The following is a 23,714-nucleotide window of genomic DNA, read 5'->3' as shown; positions in this document are numbered from 1 at the left end:
CATGTCTATAAGCCGCAGGTGCCTACCGGTACATTGAAACAAATTAGCTTTACACAGGCTTTAACGAACCACGGCTTGTAACAAAAATAAATAGGCTTTAACGAAACACGGCTTGTAACAAAAATAAATAGGCTTTAACGAAACACGGCTTGTAACAAAAAAAAACAATTAGCAGTAAGCTTTAGTTGTCTTTTTGCACTGAGTCAATTCCTCACGCTGCTGTTTCCAACGTCTTATCATCGACTCATTAAGACCAAGCTCCCGTGCAGCAGCTCTATTTCCTTTTCCAACAGCCAGATCAATCGCCTTCAACTTGAAAGCTGCATCATATGCATTTCTCTGTGTCTTTGCCATGATGAGGGTGACAAAATGACTACTGTAATCAGAATGATGGGAAGTTTGAGAGCGCTCGATTTAATCTAAACAGTAAACAAAAAAGTTGTTTGACCTTAACCCATTCGGCAATTTCATTGGTCTAATGAAAGCTTCATGCCGCCAAAAAACTGAGCACGTCACCGAATGTGTTTTTTTGGAGAAAAAAAAAATTGAAAGCGGGAAAAATCCATATATTAGCCGCGTCATTGTTTAAGCCGCGAGGTTCAAAGCCTGGGAAAAAAGTAGCGGCTTATAGTCCGGAATTTACGGTAAGTTAAAGTCTGAGTTGAGTTAAGTTAAAGTCTGAGTTGAGTTAAGTTAATGTCTGGGTTGGGGTCAATTACATTCAGTCAATTCAATCAGTAAACGGATCGTAAATGGATCATTATGGTCGCTGTGGACCTTTCCATTCATGAATCGTAATTCAATTACTGGGAATGGAGTTGACCCAAACCCAGATTTAAGTACTTAGCAAGACTCACATTTCTCAATATTGTTTTAGAACAACTTGTTGTTGTTCAGTGCTAATCTCATAACTGTTACTTTTTCCAGAGAACCAAATCAATCAAAACAAATGTTATTTGTCACATGCTTCATAAAAAACAGCTGTAACATTGAATTATTCTTTTATGGGCGCTTTCCAACAATACAGAGAGAAAAATAGAAAAATATTTAAAGAATAATAGCACAAGGAATAAATGTGAGTTGTTTCAGGATACGAGGTGTATGTCACATGTCACTACTTCACAGGAGAGCCATTTGAACGTAAACTTTAGTTTTTTATCAAAATGCATTTAGTTATTTTTTTACCCCTTTTTCTCCCCAATTTTCAATCTTATCTCATCGCTGCAACTCTCCAACGGAGAGGCGAAGGTGGAGTCATGTGTCCTCCTTAACACCCGCCAGATTAACCCGGAAGCCAGCCACATCAATGTGTCAGAGGAAACACCATTCAACTGGCGACCGCGGTCAGGCCGCAGGCACCCGGCCCCCCACAAAAGCCCCACAGGCCAAACCCTCCCCTAACCTAGACGACGATGCTGGGCCAATTGTGCGCCATCCTATGGGACTCCCGGGTCTGGGACTCCCAGGTCTGTAGTAATGCCTCTAGCAGTGTGATGCGGTGCCTTAGACCGCTGCACCACTCGGGAGGCCCAAAAATGCTAACTTTAGCTAACATTAGCTGGCTGGCTGGCTCGCAAGCTAATGTTACGTGTATTATCTGTATGATCTGTATGGTAATATTATTCCATTTGCATTGCTAGTTATAGCCTAATGTTAGCCAGCTAATGTTGAACCTGGTTGGTTAGCTACCTGCAGATTTATGCAGGGTAGTAACATCATGAGTTGGGATTATGGTTCATTGTTTAGCTAGCTAGCTACATGCCTGAACAAAATATTCCACTATGCAAGTATCCATATAATTAGAATGTTCATTATATCACAACTGTCGATAGACGTAGCTGGTAAAATAACTGACAAATTACGAACGCTCAACACCCGTTGTATATGGCCGGTGTCAGTAAACGTTGGCAAAAAAAAAGCGTAATTCAATTGTTGCCAGCAACACAGTTGCAGTCACCAACGCTCTGGATAACATGTAAACAGCCTAACCAGCTCTGCTAGGGCGTGTAAAATGGTCAGAGTGAGGTGTTCTCTCATTTGTGTCTGGAAGTAGCTAGGAAGCTGGTCAACCATAGCCAGTTAGCTTGGATGCTTGACTGCTGTTTTTGTGGTCAAAACACCCGGATCAACCCTACCCCTCGGCCAGAGCGTCCAGTGTGCACTCTGAACACTCAGAGAGAAAAACGCTCTGAATTTATGAACGGACAATCTGACAACGCTCTGAGTTTACGAACGCCCAGAGCACTCTCTGGCTGTCCAGATAAAATTTTCGAACACACCCGTAGTATAAACCAGCCTTTAGTCTTGAAATCTTTGGTTGTTTAGTACATGGCCTCACATGTGAATCCTTAGAGTTGGGTGAGGCTAAAGCTTAAGAGGGTGTGAACGATGCTGAATGGGTGTAGACAAAGAAGAGCTCTCTAGTAGGTACCAAAACATTCAAGGATAATTTTCTCAAAAGTGAGGTTACAAGTTTATCAACTTTCAAAGTGATTCTTTGTTCCACCTCTACGTAGACGACACCATTCTGTATACATCTGGCCCGTCTTTGGACACTGTGTTAACAAACCTTCAAATGAGCTTCAATGCCATACAACTCTCCTTCCGTGGCCTCCAACTGCTCTTAAACACTAGTAAAACGTGCGGTTCTGACTTAGAACATGTGGACAACTACAAATACCTAGGTGTCTGGCTAGACTGTAAACTCTCCTTCCAGACTCATATTAAACATCTCCAATCCAAAATTAAATCTAGAATGGACTTCCTATTTCGCAACAAAGCCTCCTTCACTCATGCTGCCTAACATACCCTCGTAAAACTGACTCACCTGCCGATCCTTGACTTCGGCGATGTCATTTACAAAATAGCCTCCAACACTCTACTCAGCAAATTGGATGTCCGTTTTGTCACCAAAGCCCCATATACTACCCACCATTGCGACCTGTATGCTCTAGTTGGCTGGCCCTCGCTTAATATTCGTCTCCAAACCCACTGGCTCCAGGTCATCTGTAAGTCTTTGCTAGGTAAAGCTCCGCCTTATCTCAGCTCACTAGTCAACATAGCAACACCCACCCGTAGCATGCGCTCCAGCAGGTATATTTCGCTGGTCATCCCCAAAGCCAACATCTCCTTTGGCCGCCTTTCCTTCCAGTTCTCTGCTGCCAATGACTGGAACGAATTGCAAAAATCACTGAAGTTGGAGACTTATATCTCCCTCACTAACTTCAAGCATCGGCTGTCAGAGCAGCTTACCGATCGCTGCAGCTGTACACAGCCCATCCAACCAACTACCTACCTCATCCCCATATTTGTTTTTGTTTTTTTTCTTTGCTTTTGCACACCAGTATTTCTACTTGCACATCCTCATCTGCACATCTATCACTCCAGTGTTAATTGCTAAATTGTAATTACTTGCCTTATTGCCTTACCTCCTTACTTCATTTGCACACACTGTATACAGATTTTCTATTGTGTTATTGACTGTACGTTTGTTTATCCCATGTGTAACTCTCTGTTGTTGTTTTTGTCGCACTGCTTTGCTTTATCTTGGCCAGGTCGCAGTTGTAAATGAGAACTTGTTCTCAACTGCCCTACCTGGTTAAATAAAGGTGAAATACATTTTTATTTTTTTGGTAAAGCAGAATTGCTTTACCATTGTTCCTTAACTGCAGTGTATGATATGCCATTTTCTAGCTCTGAGTCTCTACTTTTATCCAATGTAAAAAAACACAATTTCAAATTTTGTTACATAAGACCGAATCGAGCCGGTCGGTCACAAATACACAATGAGTCACGATAACTTGGCTATATACACAGGGTACCAGTGCTGAGTCAATGTGCAGGTAGATATCAAATCACATTTTATTGGTCACATACACATGGTTAGCAGATGTTAATGTGAGTGTAGCGAAATGCTTGTACTTCTAGTTCCGACCACACAGTAATATCTAACAAGTAAACTAACAATTTCACAACAACTACCTCATACACACAAGTGTAAAGGAATGAATAAGAATTTGTACATATAAATATATGGATGAGTGATGGCCGAACGGCATAGGCAAGATGCAGTAGATGGTATAGAGTACAGTATATACATATGAGATGAGTAATGTAGGGTATGTAAACATTATATAAAGTGGCATTGTTTAAAGTGACTAGTGATACATTTATTACATCCAATTTTGATTTATTAAAGTGGCTAGAGATTTGAGTCAGTATGTTGGCAGCAGCCACTCAATGTTAGTGATGGCTTGATGGCCTTGAGATAGAAGCTGTTTTTTAGTCTCTTGGTCCCAGCTTTGATGCACCTGTACTGACCTCGCCTTCTGGATGATAGCGGGGTGAACAGGCAGTGGCTCGGGTGGTTGTTGTCCTTGATGATCTTTTTGGCCTTCCTGTGACATCGGGTGGTGTAGGTGTCCTGGAGGGCAGGCAGTGTGCACCCGGGGATGCGTTGTGCAGACCTCACTACCCTCTGGAGAGCCTTGCGGTTGTGGGCGGAGCAGTTGCCGTACCAGGCGTATATGTTCATATACTGTAGGTAAGGATAAAGTGACTAGGCAACAGGATAGATAATAAGCAGTAGCAACAGCTTATGTGATGAATCAAAAGAGTTAGTGTAAAATGGGTAGCTATTTTGTTAAATATTTAGCAGTCTTATGGCTTGGGAGTAGAAGCTATTCAGGGTCCTGTTGGTTTCAGACTTGGTGCATCGGTATCGCTTGCTGTGTGGTAGCAGAGAGAACAGTCTATGACTTGGGTGGCTGGAGTCTTTGGCAGTTTTTATGGCCTTCCTCTGACACCGCCCGGAACAGCTGGTACTCCCATGCATGGTTCAATGTTTCTTGCCTCAAAGCGAGCATAGAAGTCATTTAGCTTGTCTGGTAGGCTGGTGTCACTGGGCAGATCGTGGCTGGCTTTCCCTTTGTAGTACGTGATACTTTGCAAGCCCTGCCGCATCCGACGAGGGTCAGAGACGGCGTAGTAGGTTTCGATCTTAGTCCTGTATTGACTCATTGTCAGTTTGATGGCACGTCAGAGGTCGTAGAGGGATTAGTGTCCCACTTCTTGAAAACGGCAGGTCTATCCTTTAGCTCAGTGTGGATGTTGACTGTAATCCATGGCTTCTGGTTGGGATATGTACATATGGTCACTGTGGGGACGACGCAGTCGATGCACTTATTAATGAAGCCGGTGATTGATGTGGTAAACTCCTTAGTGTTATCGGATGAATCCCGGAACATTATTCCAATTGATGGTAGCAAAACAGTCCTGTAGCTTAGCATCCGCTTCATCGGACCACTTCCGTATTGAGCGCATCAACGGTACTTCCTGTCTGAGTTTTTGCTTGTAAGCAGGCATCAGGACGATAGAGTTATGGTTATATTTGCCAAAGGGATGCTGAGGGAATGCCTTGTATGTTTGTATAAGTTTCAGTGTGTGGAGTAAAGGTGATCAAGAGTTTTGTTGCCTTTAGTTGCACAGGTGACATGGTGGTAAAAATAAGGTCAAACAGATTTCAGTTTCCCTGCATTAAAATCACATGCCCGAGAAGTGCCGCCGCTAGATGTGCATTTTCTTGTTTTCTTATGGCCCTATACAGCTTGTTGAGTACGGTCTTGGTGCCAGCATTAGTTTGTGGTGATAAATAGACAGCTGCGAAAAATACGAATGAAATCTCTCTTAGTAAATAGTATGGTCTGCAGCTTATCATGAGGTATTCTAACTCAGGCGAGTAAAAACTTGAGACTTCCTTAACATTAAAGATTGTGCACCAGCTGTTGTTAACAAAGTGACACACATCTCATCTTACCTGAGACTGCCATCCGGTCTAGACGATGTATGGAAAAACCAGTGAGATGTATATTATCCATGTCCTTGTTCAGAAAAACATAGAATATTACAGTTCTTCAAGTCCGTTGATTTTTTATTTATTTATTTATTTAACCTTTATTTAACCAGGTAGGCAAGTTGAGAACAAGTTCTCATTTACAATTGCGACCTGGCCAAGATAAAGCAAAGCAGTTCGACAACATACAAAAACACAGAGTTACACATGGAGTAAAACAACATACAATCAATGATGCAGTAGAAAAAAAAAGAAAAAAAAAATAAGATTATATACAATGTGAGCAAATGATGTGAGATAAGGGAGGTAAAGGCAAAAAAATGCCATGGTGGCAAAGTAAATAAAGTATAGCAAGAAAAACACTGGAATGGTAGATTTGTAGTTTGAAGAAAGTTCAGAGATAAAATATAAATAATATGGTGCAAAGGAGCAAAATAAATAAAATAAATAAATACAGTAGGGGAAGAGGTAGTAGTTTGGGCTAAATTATAGATGGGCTATGAACAGGTGCAGTGATCTGTGAGCTGCTCTGACAGCTGGTGCTTAAAGCTAGTGAGGGAGATAAGTGTTTCCAGTTTCAGAGATTTTTGTAGTCCGTTCCAGTCATTGGCAGCAGAGAACTGGAAGGAGAGACGACCAAAGGAGGAGTTGGCTTTAGGGGTGACCAGAGAGATATACCTGCTGGAGCGCGTGCTACAGGTGGGTGCTGCTATGGTGACCAGTGAGCGGAGATAAGGGGGGACTTTACCTAGCAGGGTCTTGTAGATGACCTGGAGCCAATGTGTTTGGCGACGATTATGAAGCGAAGGCCAGCCAACGAGAGTGTACAGGTCGCAGTGGTGGGTAGTATATGGGGCTTTGGTGACAAAACGGATGGCACTGTGATAGACTGCATCCAGCTTGTTGAGTAGGGTATTGGAAGCTATTTTGTAAATGACATCGCCGAAGTCGAGGATTGGTAGGATGGTCAGTTTTACGATGGTATGTTTGGCAGCATGAGTGAAGGATGCTTTGTTGCGAAATAGGAAGCCAATTCGAAATTTCACTTTGGATTGGAGATGATTGATGTGAGTCTGGAAGGAGAGTTTACAGTCTAACCAGACACCTAGGTATTTGTAGTTGTCCACAAATTCTAAGTTAGAACCGTCCAGAGAAGTGATGCTGGACAGGCGGGCAGGTGCAGGCAGCGATCGGTTGAAGAGCATGCATTTAGTTTTACTTGTGTTTAGGAGCAGTTGGAGACCACGGAAGGAGAGTTGAATGGCATTGAAGCTCGTCTGGAGGGTTGTTAACACAGTGTCCAAAGAAGGGCCAGAAGTGTACAGAATGGTGTCGTCTGCGTAGAGGTGGATCAGAGATTCACCAGCAGCAAGAGCGACATCATTTATGTATACAGAGAAAAGAGTTGGCCCAAGAATTGAACCCTGTGGTACCCCCATAGAGACTGCCAGAGGTCCAGACAGTAGGCCCTCTGATTTGACACACTGAACTCTGTCAGAGAAGTAGTTGGTGAACCAGGCGACGCAATCGTTTGAGAAACCAAGGCTACTGAGTCTGCCGATGAGGATGTGGTGATTAACAGAGTCAAAAGCTTTGGCCAGGTCAATGAATACGGCAGCACAGTATTGTTTCTTATCGATGGCGGTTACGATGTCGTTTAGGACCTTGAGCGTGGCTGAGGTGCACCCATGACCAGCTCTGAAACCAAATTGCATAGCGGAGAGGGTGCGGTGGGATTCGAAATGGTCGGTAATCTGTTTGTTAACTTGGCTTTCGAAGACCTTAGAAAGGCAGGGTAGGATGGATATAGGTCTGTAGCAATTTGGGTCAAGAGTGTCACCTCCTTTGAAGAGGGGGATGACAGCAGCTGCTTTCCAATCTATGGGAATCTCAGACGACACGAAAGAGAGGTTGAACAGGCTAGTAATAGGGGTTGCAATAATTTCGGCAGATAATTTTAGAAAGAAAGGGTCCAGATTGTCAAGCCCAGCTGATTTGTAGGGGTCCAGATTTTGCAGCTCTTTCAGAACATCAGCTGAATGGATTTGGGAGAAGGAGAGATGGGGGAGGCTTGGGCGAGTAGCTGTGGGGGGTGCAGTGCTGTTGAATGCAGTAGGGGTAGTTAGGTGGAAAGCATGGCCAGCCGTAGAAAAATGCTTGTTGAAATTCTCAATTATAGTGGGCTTATCGGTGGTGACAGAGTTTCCTATCCTCAGTGCAGTGGGCAGTTGGGAGGAGGTGTTCTTATTCTCCATGGACTTTACAATGTCCCAGAACTTTTTAGAGTTGGAGTTGCACGAAGCGAATTTCTGTTTGAAAAAGCTAGCCTTGGCGTTTCTAACTGCCTGTGTGTATTGGTTTCTAACTTCCCTAAAAAGTTGCATATCGCGGGGGCAGTTCGATGCTAATGCAGAACGCCACAGGATATTTTTGTGTTGGTTAAGGGCAGTCAGGTCTGGGGAGAACCAAGGGCTATATCTGTTCCTGGTTCTAAATTTCTTGAAAGGGGCATGCTTATTTAAGATGGAGAGGAAGGCATTTAAAAAAAATAACCAGGCATCCTCTACTGGCGGGATGAGGTCAATATCCTTCCAGGATACCAGGGCCAGGTCGATTAGAAAGGCTTGCTCGTTGAAATGTTTCAGGGAGCGTTTGACAGTGATGAGTGGAGGTCGTTTGACCGCTGACCCATTACGGGTGCAGGCAATGAGGCAGTGATCGCTGAGATCTTGGTTGAAAACAGCAGAGGTGTATTTAGAGGGCACGTTGGTTAGGATGATATCTATGAGGGTGCCAGTGTTTGCGGCTTTGGGGTTGTACCTGGTGGGTTCATTAATAATTTGTGTGAGATTGAGGGCATCAAGCTTGGATTGTAGGATGGCTGGGGTGTTAAGCATGTCCCAGTTTAGGTCACCTAGTAGCACGAGCTCTGAAGATAGATGGGGGGCAATCAGTTCACATATGGTGTCCAGAGCACAACTAGGGGCCGAGGGGGGTCTATAGCAGGCGGCAACGGTGAGAGACTTGTTTTTGGAGAGGTGGATTTTTAAAAGTAGAAGTTCAAATTGTTTGGGTACAGACCTGGATAGCAGGACAGAACTCTGCAGGCTATCTCTGCAGTAGATTGCAACACCGCCCCCTTTGGTCGTTCTATCTTGTCTGAAAACGTTGTAGTTAGGGATGAAGATTTCAGAGTTTTTGGTGGACTTCCTAAACCAAGATTCAGACACAGCTAGGACGTCCGGGTTGGCAGAGTGTGCTAAAGCAGTGAATAAAACAAACTTAGGGAGGAGGCTTCTAATGTTAACATGCATGAAACCAAGGTTATTACGGTTACAGAAGTCATCAAAGAGAGCGCCTGGGGAGTAGGAGTGGAGCCAGGCACTGCAGGGCCTGGATTCACCTCTACATCCCCAGAGGAGCAGAGAAGAATAAGTATGAGGGTACGGCTAAAAGCTATAAGAATTGGTCGTCTGTGACGTCCAGAATAGAGAGAAAAAGGAGCAGGTTTCTGGGGGCGATAAAATAGCTTCAAGGTATAATGTACAGACAAAGGTATGGTGGGATGTGAGTACAGAGGAGGTAAACCTAGGCATTTAGTGATTATGAGAGAGATATTGTCTCTAGAAACATCATTGAAACCAGAAGATGTCATAGCATGTGTGAGTGGAGGAACTGAGAGGTTGGATAAGGTACAATGAGCAGGGCTAGAGGCTCTACAGTGAAATAAGTCAATAAACACTAACCAGAACAGCAATGGAGAAGGCATATTGACATTAAGGAGAGGCATGCTTAGCCGAGTGATCAAAGGGTCCAGTGAGATTCAGACAGCTAGCCGGGCCATAGGTAGCAAGCTGGTGGAAGATGGGAGGGAGGTTTGTTTTTAGCCACCTCGTGCGTTTCCGTCTGTGGGTTAGTGGGGTTCCGTGTGGAAGGGGGGACCAGTCCAAGTTGGCAAAATAGTTAGTTATAGTGGCCCAAGAAAAGTGTCCGATAGACCTATTCAGATCGCAGCCGAAAAGACAGCTAACGATTAGCGGGCCGCAGATGGGCGATCAGGTTACGTCGCGACGGAGGGGCCAGTTGGATAACTCCCTCGGGCAGATAACGTCGGTGGTCCAGTCGTGAAGACCCGATGGGGCTCCGCATCGGCAGTAAAACGGGTCAGGATAGGTGAGTTGTAGCCCAGGAGACATTTCAGCTGGCTAGCTCAGGAATAGCCCAGGAGTGGCTGACGGAACTCTTCAGCTGGCTAGCTGGCTAGCTCCGTAATAATGTGTGTTAATTCCGTGACCGACGTTGCCAATAGTCATTCAGGTAGCAGCTAGTTAGCTGCAAGATCCAGGTGTAAATGTCCAGAGCCTGCGGTAGAAATCGGGGAAAGGAGAGAGAATAGGTCCGGTATGCTCTGGTCTGAGTCGCGCTGTACAAAAACTGGCGACAGCTTTTCGAGCTAATGGATAGCTGAGGACAGCTAACCGTGGCTAGCTGAACTTCAACGTTAGCCAGTGAAAATGGCTAACCTCTTGCTAGCTTCTGTTGTGGAATTCAGATGAGGTAAATAATACTTTCTTTTTTAAATTGGTGAGGCGGGTTGCAGGAGAGTGCTTTGAGGTTGAGTTTTTAGAATTAAAAAAAATATATATATATATAAAAAGATAAGTGAAAAAAAAAAATGTTAATATATATATACACGGGACACGACAAGAGGAGGGTATAGGATAGTCTCGAGAGGAGCTCGTCCAGTTTGTTCTCTAGTGATTGATTGTACGTTCGCCAATAGAACGGAGGGTAGAGGCGGTTTATTTGCTCACCAATGTAGTCTCGTCAGGATGCCGGCTTGTTTGCCTCTCTTGCGCCGTCGTTTCCTCTTTCAGTTCCCAGAGATTAGGGCCTGTTCCAGAGAAAGCAGAACGTCCAGAGATTAGGGCCTGTTCCAGAGAAAGCAGAACGTCCAGAGATTAGGGCCTGTTCCAGAGAAAGCAGAACGTCCAGAAATTAGGGCCTGTTCCAGAGAAAGCAGAACATCCAGAGATTAGGGCCTGTTCCAGAGAAAGCAGAACGTCCAGAGATTAGGGCCTGTTCCAGAGAAAGCAGAACATCCAGAGATTAGGGCCTGTTCCAGAGAAAACAGAACATCCAGAGATTAGGGCCTGTTCAAGAGAAAGCAGAACGTCCAGAGATTAGGGCCTGTTCCAGAGAAAGCAGAACATCCAGAGATTAGGGCCTGTTCCAGAGAAAGCAGAACGTCCAGAGATTAGGGCCTGTTCCAGAGAAAGCAGAACATCCAGAGATGCCAACTCGTTGAAGTAGAAATTGTCATCCAAATCGAGGTTAGTGATAGCGGTTCTGATGTCCAGAAGCTTTTTTGGGTTATAGGAAATGATGGCAGAGACATTATGTACAAAACATTTTTACATCAGCGAAAAAAAAACACAAAATAGCAGAATTGGTTTGATTTGATTTGATATCATATTCATTTTGCAATTCGTGTGATATGCTACGAATCCAATTTGTGCAATAAGTGACGAATTTGTTGTGCTTAAGATCCCGGAGTCCATCTTTGAGGGAAATCCATTAAAAGAGATTGAAAAGAACAAAGGTGGAGGCAGCTTTCCCAGCTAGATTGACTTTCACTGGCTAATCTGGAGCAACAGCTGCAGCCTTTCAGGAGCTGAGGGGGAGAGGAGAGAGAGAGGTTGCAGAACAGCTCCCACAGACTGTTGGGGCAAGTGTGTGTGTGTGTGTGTGTGTGTGTGTGTGTGTGTGTGTGTGTGTGTGTGTGTGTGTGTGCGTGTGTGTGTGCGTGCGTGCGTCCGTGCGTGCTTTAGAGCTGGGACGATAAATTATCGACACCGATCACTTATCGCAGGCACTTTGCTGATATGGTTCATTATGATAAGTAGCCTACAGTAGAGAAATGTAAAGTTTGAAATGAAATAGGTTTGCTATAATGTGTGATTGTTAATGGGACAATCGATGGCTCCAACCATCTAACTAGTAGTAGTAGTTAAAATAATGATAGATAAAAAACTGTGCTGTACATTAATGTTATAAAGCTATTGTTCTATTTATCGTTATTGCATCAATTCAATTGTTGTCTTAGGTCTCTATGAAGTGTTGTGGTGTCTCTCTTGTTGGATCTTTTTCTGTAGTGTATGTATGTGTGTGTGTCTGTGTGTGTGTCTGTAGTGTGTGTCTGTGTGTGTGTCTGTGTGTGTGTCTGTGTGTGTGTCTGTGTGTGTGTCTGTATTGTGTGTGTGTGTGTCTGTATGTGTGTCTGTGTGTATGTATGTGTGTGTGTATGTGTGTGTGTCTGTGTGTGTGTCTGTGTGTGTGTCTGTAGTGTGTGTCTGTATTGTGTGTGTGTGTGTCTGTGTGTGTGTGTCTGTGTGTGTGTCTGTATTGTGTGTGTGTGTGTCTGTGTGTGTGTCTGTGTGTGTGTATGTGTGTGTGTCTGTGTGTGTGTCTGTGTGTGTGTCTGTAGTGTGTGTCTGTAGTGTGTGTCTGTATTGTGTGTCTGTATTGTGTGTGTGTGTGTCTGTGTGTGTGTCTGTGTGTGTGTCTGTGTGTGTGTCTGTAGTGTATGTGTGTGTGTCTGTGTGTGTGTCTGTGTGTGTGTCTGTGTGTGTGTCTGTAGTGTGTGTCTGTATTGTGTGTGTGTGTGTCTGTGTGTGTGTGTGTATGTCTGTGTGTGTGTCTGTAGTGTGTGTGTGTGTGTGTGTGTGTGTGTGTGTGTGTGTGTGTGTGTGTGTGTCTGTGTGTGTGTCTGTAGTGTATGTGTGTGTGTCTGTGTGTGTGTCTGTGTGTGTGTCTGTGTGTGTGTCTGTAGTGTGTGTCTGTATTGTGTGTGTGTGTGTCTGTGTGTGTGTGTGTATGTCTGTGTGTGTGTCTGTAGTGTATGTGTGTGTGTGTGTGTGTGTGTGTCTGTGTGTGTGTCTGTAGTGTGTGTCTGTATTGTGTGTGTGTGTGTCTGTGTGTGTGTGTGTATGTCTGTGTGTGTGTCTGTGTGTGTGTGTGTGTGTGTGTGTGTGTGTGTGTGTGTGTGTGTGTGTGTGTGTGTGTGTGTGTGTGTGTGTGTGTGTGTGTGTGTGTGTGTGTGTGTGTGTGTGCCTGTGTCTGTGAGTGTGAGTGACCATGCAATTCACCTGTCTCCTCACATCCATTTCCTGTCTGATTCATATTGAATCAAAAGGCCTGTCATGTTTGCACTTTATCTCGATCAATTGCACGTTTTATTGAATGTTACTGATGTTCTGATTTTGGGTAACATCTTTTTATTTCCTCTGAGAAGTAAGTAACCCAACCGTTCCTTAAAACCAACATGTGACTGGTGAATCTTTTCGCCTTGCATGTGTCATTTTTGTGCCGTCTTATGGACTTTAAACCCCTAAATTAAAGACCTGACCGCTTTATTTGGCAAATGCCAAAGGCCTCATATCAGGCTAACTTATGCAATTACTGGGCACTAGGAATGTATGTTCAGACAGTTACATAGTATAGTAATTACCAGTTTTCCAAGAAAAAAAGGAAAAGTAAACGCTAAAGTGTTAAGTTCTCTTTAACTCAGGGGTGGGAAATTCCAGTCCTCGGGGGCCTGATTGGAGTCACAGTTTTGCCCCAGCCCCAGCTAACACACCTGACTCCAATAATCACCTAATCATGATCTTCTGTTTAGAATACAATTTAATTAATCAGCTGTGTTTTCTAGGGATGGACAAAAAGTGTGACACCAATCAGACCCCCGAGGACTGGAATTGCCCACCCCTGCGTAACTGCACGTGGTATTTACATAGGTCATTCCAACGCTTTACTCTGGTTAAAGGCCTATCTGAAAAGACGTGTGGCTTTGTCAAGTTGCACTTTCTTGAAATAGTGCACTTTAAGTTGATGTTACTGAAATTTGTGAACTTTAACGATGGAACAGAACTAAACAATTTCACGTTCTTAACCGGCACTAAAAGGAAACATCCTTAAGGTTTCGGGCAGCCAACTCTCATTTCATACGACTCTTCCATTCCTACATTGCGTGTCTTCCAAAAAGGCCTGCGGTCACAATTGCTCACATGCATGTCATAAGGGAGCCATTGTCACGGCCAACAGTTTTCTTCTATGCGAAACATTCTATAATCCTATTTGTAAAACCCTGTTATAAATCCGTACACTTAGTAGTGACAAAATACGAGGCCACACACAGCACAGGGGCTGTTTCGCTAATTTCACCCACTATACCCACCGCTGAGTCGGTGAAAGATGTTTGATACTTAATCCCGGTCAGATACACACAAGCAGCCTAATGGTGCCCTTATTAAACCACTTAGTGTTTAGCCTAGTGCTTAGCCTAGTGGTAGCGGGACCATAAGTTATGGGACCACACGCGAGACATGTTGGCTAAATAGGGGCCATGGTGAGCGCTCGTGTGTGTTTGTAACCCCCCCCCCCCCCCCCCCCTTCTCTCTTCCTTTCTAACGGACCCCCCCTCCCTCTTTTTTCTTGCTCTTCCTCTATTCCTCTCTTTTAGCTACTCGGTCACCGTCCAGGAGTCATACGCCCACCCCTTTGATCAGATTTATTACACCAGCTGCTCCGACATCCTCAACTGGTTCAAGTGCACGCGGCACAGGTGAGGACGGAGCAGTCAATGGAGGGATGGAGAGTGTGTGTGTGTGTGTGTGTGTGTGTGTGTGTGTGTGTGTGTGTGTGTGTGTGTGTGTGTGTGTGTGTGTGTGTGTGTGTGTGTGTGTGTGTGTGTGTGTGTGTGTGTGCGTGCGTGCGTGTTGGGGTGATGGATGTATGTGTCACTGAGAATGATAATAGGTCAAACCAAGTCAACAGTGATGGTTTCCACAACAATGTATTTTGTTAATAAGTACTGTAAGCTCCATAAAGAAATAGTATGTTTGTAATTAGCCAACTTGTGCACCATTAGTAGATGTCTATTCACATTTCTACCTTAGTTTATTGTCTCCACTATGTTTCCTATGTCCCCCATACTGATCATTAAGTGTCTGTGTGTCTTAAGGGTGAGCTATCGGACGGCCTACCGCAGAGGAGAGAAAACCATGTACCGCCGCAAGTCTCAGTGTTGCCCCGGCTTCTACGAGAGCAGGGAGATGTGTGTCCGTACGTATCCCTCCACCCTATCTGCTACCATTGAACCTATCACTCTATTCCTATCTGCTACCATTGAACATATCCCTCCTCCCTATCTGCTACCATTGAACCTATCACTCTATTCCTATCTGCTACCATTGAACATATCTCTCCTCCCTATCTGCTACCATTGAACATATCTCTCCTCCCTATCTGCTACCATTGAACATATCCCTCCTCCCTATCTGCTACCATTGAACCTATCACTCTATTCCTATCTGCTACCATTGAACATATCTCTCCTCCCTATCTGCTACCATTGAACATATCTCTCCTCCCTATCTGCTACCATTGAAATGATCCCTCCTCTCTATCTGCTACCATTGAACATACCCCTCCCCCCTATCTGCTACCATTGAACATACCCCTCCTCCCTACCTGCTGCCATTGAACATACCCCTCCTCCCTATCTGCTGCCATTGAACCTATCACTCTATTCCTATCTGCTACCATTGAACATATCTCTCCTCCCTATCTGCTACCATTGAACATATCCCTTCTCTCTATCTGCTACCATTGAAATGATCCCTTCTCTCTATCTGCCACCATTGAAATGATCCCTCCTCTCTATCTGCTACCATTGAACATATCTCTCCTCTCTATCTGCTACCATTGAACATATCTCTCCTCCCTATCTGCTACCATTGAACATAACCCTCCTCCCTATCTGCTACCATTGAACATATCCCTCCTCCCTATCTGCTACCATTGAACATATCCCTCCTCCCTATCTGCTACCATTGAACATATCCCTCCTCCCTATCTGCTACCATTGAACATATCTCTCCTCCCTATCTGCTACCATTGAACATAACCCTCCTCTCTATCTGCTACCATTGAAATGATCCCTCCTCTCTTTCTGCTACCATTGAACATATCTCTCCTCCCTATCTGCTACCATTGAACATATCCCTCCTCCCTATCTGCTACCATTGAACATATCTCTCCTCCCTATTTGCTACCATTGAACATATCCCTCCTCCCTATCTGCTACCATTGAACATACCCCTCCTCCCTATTTGCTACCATTGAACATATCCCTCCTCCCTATCTGCTATCATTGAACATATCCCTCCTCCCTATCTGCTACCATTGAACATATCCCTCCTCCCTATCTGCTACCATTGAACATATCCCTCCTCCCTATCTGCTACCATTGAACATATCTCTCCTCCCTATCTGCTACCATTGAACATATCCCTCCTCCCTATCTGCTACCATTAAACGTATACTGTACCTCCTCATCCACAACAATTTAACGTATACGTCCACCCTATCTGCTGCCATTGAAGTTATAACTCCTCCCTATCCACAACAGTGAACATATCACTCTTCCCTATCCACAACATTGAACATATCACTCCTCCCTATCCACAACAGTGAACGTATCACTCCTCCCTATCCACAACAGTGAACGTATCACTCCTCCCTATCGCTCTCAATTGAACTCTGGCCTATGTTCCATTATACCATGTATAGTAGTTACTTTGGTAACCATTATGTAACTACAGCACTCAGTTGTACATACAGTAACAGTAGATAACTATAACTATCTGTACATAAAATACATCATTTCATTTGTGATTTAAATCAAATAACAGGAAACTCAATAAATATTTTTCTAATTAGTTTAAATATAGCTACAATGTAATTACATAAAAACTGGGACATTACATGGGAATTCGATACTTTAATATGCAACCTAATGTAAATGGTGACCTCTTACTGGAAAACAAAAGCTCATGGTTGTGTGGTTATGCGCTCCAACAGTATTCAGTGTGTTTATCATTAGTCCTGAATGTTACATTTCCAATAACTTGCTGAGATATTCTATGAAAGCAATGGGATGCAGGCCACAGGAAAATGTTACGGCTTTGCATAATCAGAACAATGAAAGTGCACTGCCTAGGATTTAGTAGGATGAGGGTGGCCCCCTAACGCCTAGTAGATGGTTGACCCTTGACCCTATGTATTATGACGTGACTCAAACTTCTTGCTCACGAGAGTCATACAGTATATGATATGGATCTGTTGACGGTCATCTGTTGACGGTCATCTGTTGACGGTCATCTGTTAATCCCTGTGTGGTTGAGTAGTAACACCTCAAAACTCCTATTAGAGCCAAAGGTTGTGGGTTCAATCCCAACTACTGGCTTTTGTGAACTTTCTCCATCTGTGCTGTTTCAATAAATGTCCAAAAAGTGTGAAAGGAGGGTGGAATACACCCCACCCCCCCATGTTCTGGCCCTACTTAACAAAGAAACATTGACTCCAAATGGCTGGAACTGAAAGTTTTGTCTGCCAGCCCCCAAAATACACATTTCCGATGGTTTTGCAACCCACCTAGGGGGAAAACAACATAGAGGAAACACTGATGACCGTTGTGTCCGCATGTGGCGGGCGACCGACCAATCGCCACCCAGAAGCAGAGCTTGTGTCTCAGGAGTCAGGAACAACAGGTGTGTAGCTGACATACAGAGGGGCCCCAGAGGTCGAGACAAAAACAACAACTGACCCGGCAACAGGAGAAAGCCATAAAAACAAACCTCCATTTCAACAAACCCTCTGTCTGTGTAGAGAAGACGCTTGCCATCACATTGTGAGCAGTTGTACAACTGACACTACTAGAGGAGTAGTTATTGTTGGATTTCTTTGGACTTCTTTGATTTTGAGCCCGGTAAGTGTGGTTATTAAGCAGTTGGATTGAGTCAAAAGGGTTAAATCAAAGTGATGCTAAGCAATGATAAGCTATGAGGCTAAAAGATGGACTGATTGTCAGTTCCCCTTATCGTTGGTGAATCAGCTTTTTACTCGACAGAGTGGATGTGAGAATGTGACCGCATCGGGGCTCAAAGGGAACTTTAGTCCGGGCTCTATAAAGGTACTATTGTGTGGTGAATACAGTAAACCACAATCACATGCTGCCCTCTGATCTCCCCAGTTTCCTCCTCCATCAATAGACTTACAGTCTCCCCGGGTGGAAGCCATTTAGTGTCAAATATCAACTGAAATACATGGTACGTAATAAATGAGGACGTAAATGAAGACAGATGGATACAGATGTTAAGATGTAACAACATCAGCTTTGTTAGAGTAAATTTATGAGTCAAGTTAATATCATGTAATGTTATTTTGAGATTTTGATAAGATTGAGTACAATCGGGTTTCATTTTTAAATATGGGAATCTTTTATCTAGTCCAGTGTTCTGAAGAATGTGCCCCGGGGAGCTATTTTCTGGCCCGCCATCTGAATTAACGTGGCCCCAATCTGTGCTACCATCACTTGCCTCTCAGATGATGTGGTTCTTGGTAGTTTAGTTGGTAGAGCATGGCACTTCTATCACCAGGGTTATGGGTTCAATTCCCAAGGGGGAGTAGTATGAAAAAAATATATCAAAATGCATCCACTCACTAAGTTGCTCTGGATAAGAGCATCTGCTAAGTTACACAAATGTATTTGAAAATATTTTATGTTGGGAAAATAAGAACTCAAATTCATACACAAAATCAGTTTATCAGTTAGCACTATTTAGGCAATTAATCAATTGCTGTAGTGTGTGAATGTAAAACAACGTTTGATGGTGTCATTGTTTTTGACTGCTCCTCACTCATGACCTCACTCATGAAACCTTTTACAAACACACACTGTTTCAATGACATCACCCATGGAACCTTTAACCCCCACTGTTTCTATGACATCACCCACCATATTTGCTTTGTTTGATGGGCGGAAAAATAACAGCTTTAACAAAAATACATGAAACAAAAGTTCACAAATAGCATACTAAGTAACCGTGAATGTCCTATCAATTCCTCCAAAAGGGCCATCTTCATTGCCGGTCGGTCTGACGTTACATTCGTGTAACATATTTTTAACGTTGTGGACCAATCAGGTCCAGCCTGAAGTCTCTGTCCCTAATGAATTGGATCCCATTCTCACTGGAATTCTGATTTGTCTATTCCGAACATGGGTTTAAATTGTAATAGTTTTTCTTTCAAATACTTTAGCTGCGCTTGATTGACTTTGCCCTGTTTAATGGAACCAAATGGCGTAGTCCCAGAAGTGCAAACCACGCCCATCTCACGCGCCAGACAGGCTCAATCAAACCCTTCTTATGACATTGTTGTTACTGGTTCAGCAATCTGTATTCCTTTGATGTAAATCCACATGGTTTTCCTGGGAGTAGCAATGTGTTCTAAGAGCCACTAAAATCTGACCTTACTTTCCTCTTGTTTTTCCCTCTCTCTCCTCATCTCTCCCTTCTATGTCCCTGCTCCTCCTCATCACTCTCTCCAGCCCACTGTGCCGAGAAGTGTGTTCACGGCCGTTGTGTAGCCCCCAGCACCTGCCAGTGTGAGCCCGGCTGGGGGGGCCCGGACTGCTCCAGTGGTGAGACTCTACAGCTGTGTCTGTCAGTCTATCTGTCTGTCCGTCTGTCTGTCTGTCCGCCTCAGCCTGCAGAAACACACACGCACACACACACAGAGAGATAGAGAGTAACACACACGCAGGCACAAAGACAAACACACACACAGAGAGATAGAGAGTAACACACACGCAGGCACAAAGACAAACACACACACAGAGAGATAGAGAGTAACACACACGCAGGCTCAAAGACAAACACACACACAGAGAAAGAGAGAGAGCGAGAAAGAGAGATATACACACACACACTAACAGGCGTTTTGTCTCTCAGCTCACACATAGTGTGACTCTCTTAGACCCTACTGCCAATACACACTTCCTCCCTCACACACACACCAGGCTCGTCCACCCCTCTGATCTCATTTGGGCACACTTGGGTTCGCTTTTATCTTGAACTTCCGTATTTGTTACGACGTGAATGTGACATGGGTGAAGTCACCCTATTTTTGTTAGTCTGGAACCGCTTTGATGTATAAATATGGACGTGACACCCCTTCAGCCACATTGTTTGTACCCTGATCCACAGCTGCAGACAAAGTGGGGACACCGTGTGTGTCAGCATCCTAAATGTCACCCTATTTCCTATGTAGTGCACTACTTTTGACCAGGGGCCTGTGGGCTTTTTGCTAGGTAGTGCACTACATAGTGAACAGGGGGCCATTTGGGACACTTGCCTGTGAGTTGTGAGATTGCCAGATCTTCTTCTATGTGCTCTGTCTGAAAGGCGTCACACTTCAAGGCCTTTGTCTTTGTTAGCCAAACGGCAGGGCAGAACTTCCACTCACTGCCTTCTCTTTCAACATGGCCAGCATGACTGCCCACTGGAGTAATAACATGCAATCAGCAACACCTATCTCCTTATAAATATAGCTTATTTTAGATTGTCATTTGAGGAACATTGGGATAAAGTTTAGATTATGAAATGTTTGGGTTTTGAGACTTGTTTTCTTGATCTAGAATGAATGTAGAGCAAATTGTGTAGGGGGATAAGTGATGTTATCAGATTAAAAGGTCTCCTCTTTCAGTCTCTATTGAAACAGGTGTAGGGAGTCTATGAGCCCTGTGTGTGTCTGTGCCTGTGTGCGTAATGCGTGGGCGTGTGTAAGTGTGTATGGGACTGTGCGTGCATGAGCCTCCGCACATGTGTGTGTCTGTGCCTGTGTGCGTAATGCGTGGGCGTGTGTAAGTGTGTATGGGACTGTGCGTGCATGAGCCTCCGCACATGTGTGTGTCTGTGATTATATTAGGTGCTCAAGCATTGCTCCCCCGCTGTCTCCAGTGTCCGTCGTTTAATAAAGGGGCTTAATGTTGTGTCTGGAGGCTGGGACCTTATTGTTGTGTCTGGAGCCTGGGACTCCCTAAGGACCTGAACAGGCCTGACTAATCTGTCTGATGGTGGGGAACCAGATCCTAATATCACTAGTCTGGGATCTGACTGGCTAACTGGACCAAAGGTGAAGGGTAAGGAGATATGGCCATAGATAGGCTTGTAGCGCTATATCATTTTAAACCACTTGTGCCTTACCTAATGGGATCAAAGTGCACAAATTTGTCCAAAGTTGACCTGTTGGATGAAAATGAAAATGTTATTGTTACTGCTAGGCTATTCCAGAGGGAACTACCTTTTTACACTTTACCTTTATTTACATTTAAGTCATTTAGCAGATGCTCTTATGCAGAGCAAACATATATTTATATTTTCATACTTTTTTTTTCCTGTACTGCTGCCCCGTGGGAATCAAACCCACAACCCTGGCATTGCAAGCACCATGCTCTACCAACTGAGCCAAGCGGGAATCATTTCTGTAAAGTTATGTTTTGTTAGGATATGGAATTATTTTGACAGTATGAGAATGATATCGTTCCGTGAGTATTACACAGCCACAGTGAGGGGTCCTACTGGCTGTTGGTCTGCGCCTGGGGTAGCCACACGTGCCCCTATGATTACTGTAACTAATCTGTATTGACTGCTTGGTTCATGGATCAATAAGAGTAGCCCAGGATAGCCCCTCAGGCCCACCCCTGGTGGGTGTGTTTGTTAACATCTGATTAGCTCAAAGTCTGTTTTCACCCAAACCATCCAATGAGTCAACTTGTTTTGTTTGTACGATGGACATGGGAGAGACTGATGAGGAATGTTTTCAGTTATTTGTTGACTGTGAGAACACAGTAACATCTCTATTTGGAATGCAGTATATTTTGTTTTGCTTTGTTACAGGCTACATATTCTTCTAAGCATGCTGTTTCAGGAGATATATCTTGTGGGAAAGTAGAAATATTTACATATACATTAAATGTAAGTGAATATACACATAAAAGTCGCTTTGTACGATAAATAATATAGCAATATATAATAATTGTGGTGTAATCTACCCAAATATCCGTCTTACTGCTTTGAGATCAGAGTCAACTCAATGAGTGGAATGGTCTAAGGCTAAGCCAACCAGTCGTGTTGAGAATGAATATCCATTTCCTTTTTAAAACCAGGTCTTAGCCGCATTCAGTCTCTGTTTTGGGGGGCCCCCTTGAGCCAGTCTCTCAAAGGGGGGGGGGGGGGGGGGGTCCCGTGCAGTATCCTAGTACCCTATTCAATATCCCCCTAAGTAATATGACTTTTCATTTCCTCTTGAGCCTTAAAAGCCAGACTTATTGTTGCCTTATTGTTGCCTCTAGTTTACGGATCAACGGACCCCAACAATATGTCTGAGGATTGTTTTTGCTGTGGGGTTCAAGAACAAGAGGAAAAGGGAGTACGCTAAATCTCTTTCTTAGATTAAAAAGGAAGTGTGGGAAGAATGAAAGAGAGAAATTGTAAGGATGGTAATGTAAGAAATAACCCGAGGGTCTAGCTCTTGTGATTTCACAGTAGACACATGACAACAACAACCCAACATCCCAAGATACTCAGGAGGGACTGTTTCATTTTGTCGATGACTGTTGACTTGTCTCTTATCTATTCACTGGTTTTAACATGAAACCTTTCAATAGACCTTAACTCAATGACCCCCTCACAAAATGAAGCGATGCTAACCACTACTTAGCGCCACTACCTAGTGCTCAACGCAACTCAGACAATTTGTATCAAAATGTATGAAAACAATCTTTCAACCTTTAAATGAAGCACTAATACCCAGCTGTTATCGAAGATCCCCTTTCAATTCCAAGACCCCACAATTCACAGAAACCTCCCTGTGTCTTGGAAAATAAAAGGTATTAAAACCTTATTAATACCTTGCGCTGAAACTCCATATCCGCACAATGGCTTGGTCATAAAGTGTCAGGCTTTTGTTTACGAGACAGGAGAGAGTTAGTTAGTTAGCTCAGAGGAGCCTGTTTGGCTGGTGTGGATTATATGCTGTATTAGGATCATCTAGGGCAGTCTGGGCACACACAGTGAGGAACAATCAGACACACACAGCTGAAGCCATTAGTCTGGAAACAGTGTGTCAGGTGTTAGGTTTATGTGGGTTGGCTTTTACATGGAGATGGAGGTTGTGTTCCAAATGGCACCCTATTTCCTAGTTCACTATTTTTGACTAGAACCCTATAGGCCCTGGTCAAAAGTAGTGCACTGAATAGGGTGCCATATGGGATGCACCGTAGCCTATTGTGGCTCCTCTTTACATTGAACTGTACTTCATTTGGGAAATGATAAGCCTGCAATAGGGAATTTACAATAGCTATCGGTCTCTTATACTTTCATACTTGATATATGCTTGATTTAACAGGTGTTGTTTTAAGTTATTACTTTACAGCAATGGTTGAATATATATTTCTATATTTTCTGTATTGAACTTGGCTTGAGTGGCTTAGAGTTTGGATACCTAAACCCAAAAAATGTGGACGAAAGAAGTTTCACAGTGGTATCCAACTGGGAAAAAACTGGTTAAATCAACATTGTTTCCATGTCATTTCAACAACAAAAAGTCTATGTGATGACGTTGAATAAATGTGGAAAACTGGATTTGCAAAAAGTCATCAATGTAAAGGAATTTCATATTTTTTTACACCACTTTTAACCAAAATGTAATTACATGGTGATTTTTTGTTGTTGTTAATTTCACGTTGAATTCACGTTACTAACAACTCAACCAAATTGAAATCAAAGAAACTGTAACATTAGAGCATCCCAGTAGTAAGTGTGTTTACCGTACAACTCCAGCAGTTCACGTGATATACAGTGAGTGTACAAAACATTAGGAACACCCTCCTAATATTGCGTCTTGCACCTACTACCATACCCGTTCAAAGGCACTTCGATCTTTTGTCTTGCCCATTCAC

The 23,714-nt window shown here is 43.7% G+C and overlaps 1 protein-coding gene across 2 annotated transcripts in view; it reads left to right on the top strand.

Annotated features, from left to right (window-relative positions):
• megf10 (multiple EGF-like-domains 10) overlaps positions 1 to 23,714 on the top strand; it is a 116,864-nt gene that overhangs the window by 28,346 nt on the left and 64,804 nt on the right. For both annotated transcript variants that reach the window (XM_045693502.2, XM_014143939.3), the window contains exons 3-5: positions 14,373 to 14,474; positions 14,874 to 14,974; positions 19,302 to 19,394. In XM_045693502.2, the coding sequence (XP_045549458.1) occupies positions 14,373 to 14,474; positions 14,874 to 14,974; positions 19,302 to 19,394 (296 nt within the window). The remainder of the gene's footprint in view (positions 1 to 14,372; positions 14,475 to 14,873; positions 14,975 to 19,301; positions 19,395 to 23,714) is intronic.

The sequence above is a fragment of the Salmo salar genome, chromosome 01, assembly GCF_965601325.2.
Source record: "Salmo salar chromosome 01, fSalSal1, whole genome shotgun sequence".
In the NCBI taxonomy this organism is placed as follows: Eukaryota; Metazoa; Chordata; class Actinopteri; order Salmoniformes; family Salmonidae; genus Salmo; species Salmo salar.
This window is presented reverse-complemented; position numbering and strand designations above follow the sequence as displayed.